Here is a 5,665-nt window from a genome sequence, read left to right on the forward strand (position 1 = left end):
GGAGTCTTTCCCTGCCCTTCCCTCTTACCTGAGGTTCCAACGCAGGGCAGCTACATGGTCCCAGGCCAGAAGCCCCTGCTGGGGCCTCCAGCTAAGGGGGCAGGTCCTGCTGTTGCACGAGCCTGCTGAGGATTCCCCTGGGTCCTACTTGCCCCTGGTTCCTGTCATCTTTTACAGAAACCAAGAACAGATAAATTTTAATTTTCACAGTTTTTTTAGGGGCCTTGTGGGCAAGATAGAATGGCCTTGCGGGCCAGATGCAGCCCGTGGGCCATATTTTGCCCACCCCTGGACTAAGTGAAATATACTGGTACTATAGGAAGATGGAAGAGGACGACAAGAAAGAAATGGCAAACCTCACCTGGTGGAGAGGGATCTGGCATAGACTTTTTCAGGAGCAGGCCCTCTGAGGAGGGCAGTGGGTGGGAGTGCAGGTATGGGGATGGGCTCACGGATACACTGTGCAAACTGTAACAGGTTTTTAGCATGCTTTGAGCTGCCAAGTGAACCACAGGGGCCACTTGGCTTAGTGTTGAAAGTGGAGCTTTGTATTTGTTTGCTTTTTAATAAATACTTCTGCAAAAAAAAATCCTGTGGTCAGTATATGTTCGCTTGAAATACCTGGTGATGTTTGTTCTGTGTTCCCAGCAGCAGAGAAGAAAATTGGTGGTTTTGTTTAGAATTCCCTCTTTTGATTTCAGTACTGGTGATGAATACGCTCGTGGAAATTGGGGGTTGCTGGATCAAGTGGCAGCTCTGCAGTGGGTTAAGGACAACATTGATACTTTTGGTGGAGATCCAGAATCTGTCACCCTGTTTGGAGAATCTGCAGGAGGAATCAGCATTGGTGCTAATGTGGGTTTGCCATAACTGCTTTTATATTAAAATTACTGAACAACTCTAAAGTTGAGCTTTGCTTTTCAGTCTGTCTACAAAAGCAAAGTTATTCATGCATTGTACCAAACAAACATCATGGATATATAATTTGTACTTTGTTTTTTGTAGATTCTTTCTCCCATGTCCAAAGGCTTGTTCCACAAAGCCATATCACAGAGTGGGGTTGTGACCTTACCTGGTAGTATTACTTCTAAGCCTCAAGTTCTTACTCACGTAAGTTCTCGGAGGTGTTTGTTTTTTATTTCCTTGTTTTTTTAAATGCTGAGTTTCTGAAATTCAGCGTTGAGACGTGTTCAGGAACAAATTACAGATCAAGTGTTTGTGCTCAGCTCTTTTCACAACCTAGAAAAATGGTCTCAAGTCTCGTTTCTCTTTCCTTCCTAGGTGTGTGTAGAGTTTTCTTTTAATCTTAAATTCTGGTGTCCCATTTTTCCCAGCAATGCCTGTGTTGCCCTGAACTATGAAGCAAGAGGGGATGGTGGATTTAAGTTTACATAAATTAGTAGCAGTAATCTGCCAAGGAATCATCAACTTTTTCTTCTTAATGTTTCTACGATTAAAAATATATATATTTGTGGAGAATAACAAAGGGAGCACACAGAAAATCAGATCTAGCACAATTTCAAATGGGTTGTGCCACTGCAGCCAAATTCACTAGCAGTTGTGCTCCATTACAATAGAGAACACCAAAGTAAATAGGGTTAAAGATTAAGGTAGCTTTTAAAAATTAGTTGCAACTGTTTGACTGTCCCAGAAAAAATAGAAGGTACTGCAAACGGGTTGGTGTCTACCTAAATCATGGGGGGACTTACCAATTTTTATGCGTTTGATTGTGACCTAAAGCTCTAATTCCACAGTCATTTCATGGCCCTGCTTCTTGGCACTGATTTAATGGAGAGGCTCAGGGATGAGTGGGCAACCATCTTTCTTCCTGACTGCTGACTGCGCTTCCCCCTGGTGCTGATTTGCAGAGGCCCTGGCCAGAGGAAGAGGGACAAGGGGGCAGCTACAATCTTATCTGCTGCTCTTTGTGCCACCCTGCCAGCTAGCATCTTCCCCTCCTGACAGTCAGGACCTCTGACTCCTGCTTGGGAGTTGGCATTTTATTTTTATTCAATTTTTGTTGTTAATTTTTTGTGGACATTCCTGGATTTCATGGTTTCTGTAAAATCCATGAAACCGCAAATATAGGTCCCTACAAATAGAATGATCTTCAGCAAGATTTGAGTATCTTTCAGAACAGGACCTGCAGTCTGCTGATCCTGGTCATGTCCCCATGTACTGTAGTGCACACAGACACCTACACTGTAATTTGGTTATGGTGGGCAGATTTAAAATCCATTGTACATTAGCAGGTATGAAATTATTTGGCTGTCCCATGACTGTCATCTCTTCCTTTTTTATTGTTTTTCAACAATTACAGGTCATTGCTAATCTAGCTGGCTGTGAGATGACCAGTTCTGCAATAGTTAATTGTTTAAGGAAAAAAACAGAGAAGGAATTAGTGACTGTAACTACAGATTTCCTTAAGGTAAGGGAGAACTGCTAATTTAGGACCTGTTAAGACCTTCGAATCAATAGAGGAACATTGGTTGACTCTTCTAGTATGGAGTCAGTCCTTTCCATGTGCTTAAATCCTATTTCTTGTTTCATGCCAGGATGGGTCTGAGCTGCAGAATCTGAATTTAGATTTCACAAAATTTTGAACTGCAATTTTGGTTCAAAGCTATGTTTAATTCTGTCGCATTTATTACTTGCAATTAACTCAGCTAATCCACTGCCTCTAAACCCATACAGTGTTTGGAGTAGGGTTGGTTTAGATTTGTAACAAAACAGCAGCAACAACATCTGCACGTTTTAAGTTTCTGTGTCAAATGCTAGAGTGAGGAGGCAATTAGGTGGTGGACTGCATTTAGGAATATCTCCATTTCTGTAAAGGAAGTCTTGGAAAGAGATCTTTAGGGAGAAAGAGGACCAGCAGTTGCTGCAGCAAATGAATGATTGGTCTATGAAGCTTGTGAGTAGAGTTGCAAAATGAAAAGATTTGGGATTCTTTACTTTTCCTTTAGAAGGAAGGTCTACTGGCTCACAATTCTAGTCTGTAATCAGAACTTCACCTGTAAAGGGGATGGGGGAGCAGCAACCAGTCCTACACCCCAGCTCCCAGCTTCTCTCCCTCCCCTCCCCACCCAGGCAGGCAGGTAGACCATGCTGTTGGAGCAGCAGCTGGGGAGATACATTTTTAAGTCCCTGAATAAGGTAAGAATCCCCCCTTCCTCTCCCCTCACAACCCGCTTTCTTCACCTGAGTGATCAGGAGCACCTCGCCTCCTCCATCCACCACTGCCCCCAGCTGATCCAAGGCAGGGGGAACTCCAGAGCCTCTCCTGCCCTGCTACAGCTGGAGCTGCAGGGAGTGGATGCACAGGGAGCTGGGCTCAGTCGGGGATGGCAGCAGTGATGGTGGCAACAGGTGGGTTCCCCCTCTTTAAGCCTGGCTCTGGGGCTCACAATTCTAGTCTGTAGTCAGAAGTTCACCTGTTAAATGGGGTGGAGGAGAAGCAACCAGCCCTACACCTCAGATCCCAGCTTCCCTCCCACCAAGACGGGCAAACCATGCTGTGGGAGCAGCAGCTGTAGAGTCCTGGCTCTGGGGCTCTGCCCACCCCTGGGTCAGCTGGGGACAGCAGCAGGAGGGGAGGGATGTGCTGCTGAGCACAGAGGAGAAGATGTGGAATTAATTCTTACTTGCTTTAGGGGCTTAAAAGTAGTCCCTGGCTGCTGCTTTGGTGGCCTGGTCTGAATGGGGTTGTGACCATGCCAGTTCATCTGCTGTGGATCTGTTTGGGCCCACCCCCATCCCATTCTTTCCCAGAAATTGTCAGAAGATCCTATACTGCCTTCTGGCAACTACCGGAGAACCAACAAACAGCAGTGCATAGTTGGCTAAGCCAGCATCAAGTTTTTCTGAAGGTCACACTGTTTTTTGTCTTTACCGCCCCAGCCCAGCAGCAGCAAGAAGTAATTATTTCCCTTGCTGCTGAACTCAGCTTGTTGATAGAGACTAGAAGACTCTTCCTGTAGACCCAGGCCTCTGTTACACATGCCCATAAACATGCAGTTCACACAAAAAGCACTTCTTATGTCTGCAGAATCTTAATTCTGGAAAATTAACTTGGTATTTTCAAATTTTAGGTACTGGGGGAGGCCACTTTGGAAAGTTGATCCTGAACCTTTTAAATTCCACTGTCATTTCCAGATGAAATTGCAAGAAGGAATGTATGTCTGATTTATTTTATTAGGAGGGGGCACACCCTTATTTTTATGCCCCACTATTTTTTGCAGGTGAATGCTACTGCTCATCCACTATGAACATTAATTAATTAATTCCCTTTGTCAAACTGGGGGATGTCTTCAAAGCTAGCTCATGGCAATATATCCAGTTACACGTAAAATTTTTAGAAGATTAGTTAAAGTGGATTACGGTATGTGCCAATAGAAGAAGCACACTGACCATCCTGTCTTTCCTATATACGGCACTGTCATATTTCCTGTCATATATGGCTTTTTGCAATCTTACTGGACTATAGCATTTTACTAAAGTACAAACTGCTTTTCAGAATAACAATACATATTCATCTTTTGTGGTAGTCCTGATTATCCAGATTCAGATCTTCAGAAGTGCACAGCACTGCCTTCATTCTATCATCATTCTAATCAAAGGGAATTTTTATATTGATTTCCCTGTGAACAGTAAGGTGACTAGCAGGTGCTGTGTCTGGATGCTTTGTTAATGGCTCTGTCATCACATTTGTTCTATGTTGGATTCCAAGAGATTGGCACTTGTATTGGTCTTGGCTTCACTCGGCAGTAGGAATTTTGCAATATCACAAAGAGGGATAAATAACTTTGTTTTCTTTTTTTTCCTTTCAGCAAATTGATTATATCCCTCCAACTGTAGATGGTGTGTTTTTTCCAAAGGAAGTAGATAAGCTGCTGGCTGATAAAGAGTTCAGCACTGTCCCATATATGGTGGGAGTAAATAATCATGAATACGGCTGGATTATTCCAAAGGTAAGATATTTCCAGTGTAAGATATTTTCCCCTACCCACGTTAAAGGAATGTGGAATTGTTACACTGGAACAGAAATATACACTGTCCTCATCCCCCTAAATCAGATATAGCCAGAGCTCCTTCAGACCGGTGAGATTCAGCAGGCTTTGGATCAGGCTCAGACTGAATTGGTCTGACTCCTCTTTTAATAGCCAGCTGGAATTTATACCTATCAATAAATGCTTTTGATTTCTTACCCTGTCTCTCAGAGAATACCTTGATATTTCATGTATCCTGTGAGAGCTATAATTAATTCCACAATTTGTATTTACATGGAAAATAACACTGATTTGATTGATTGATTTTTAAAGTAAAACCTACAAGCATTGCACACTTTGTTAAAGGAAACTATAGGCCAGTTAGTCTTACCTCGATCCTAGGCAAGCTGTTTGAGAAAATAATTCTGGCACACATCTAGGAGGGGACAGCAGGGGACTGCATGCTTAGGGGCAATTAGCATGGGTTCATCAGTGGCAGGTCCTGGCAGACCAATCTGGTGGCTTTGTATGATCAGATCACCAGATCATTAGATGCAGGGGTAGCAGTGGACATAGTCTTCCTGGACTTCCGGAAGCCTTTTGACACTGTCTCTCACCCCGTTCTCATTAAGAAAATGGGAGGCTGTGGCGTAGACACCCACACAGTCAAATGGGTC

At 43.5% G+C, this 5,665-nt stretch overlaps 1 protein-coding gene across 1 annotated transcript in view; it reads left to right on the forward strand.

Annotated features, from left to right (window-relative positions):
- The window catches only part of CES2 (carboxylesterase 2), a 39,591-nt gene that overhangs the window by 24,106 nt on the left and 9,820 nt on the right, over nt 1-5,665 (forward strand). The window contains exons 5-8 of the mRNA XM_019505561.1: nt 702-855; nt 1,006-1,110; nt 2,321-2,428; nt 4,830-4,970. Coding sequence (XP_019361106.1) covers nt 702-855; nt 1,006-1,110; nt 2,321-2,428; nt 4,830-4,970 — 508 coding nt within the window. The remainder of the gene's footprint in view (nt 1-701; nt 856-1,005; nt 1,111-2,320; nt 2,429-4,829; nt 4,971-5,665) is intronic.

The sequence above is a fragment of the Gavialis gangeticus genome, unplaced genomic scaffold (assembly GCF_001723915.1).
Source record: "Gavialis gangeticus isolate Ggan-Ray unplaced genomic scaffold, GavGan_comp1, whole genome shotgun sequence".
Classification (NCBI taxonomy): domain Eukaryota; kingdom Metazoa; phylum Chordata; order Crocodylia; family Gavialidae; genus Gavialis; species Gavialis gangeticus.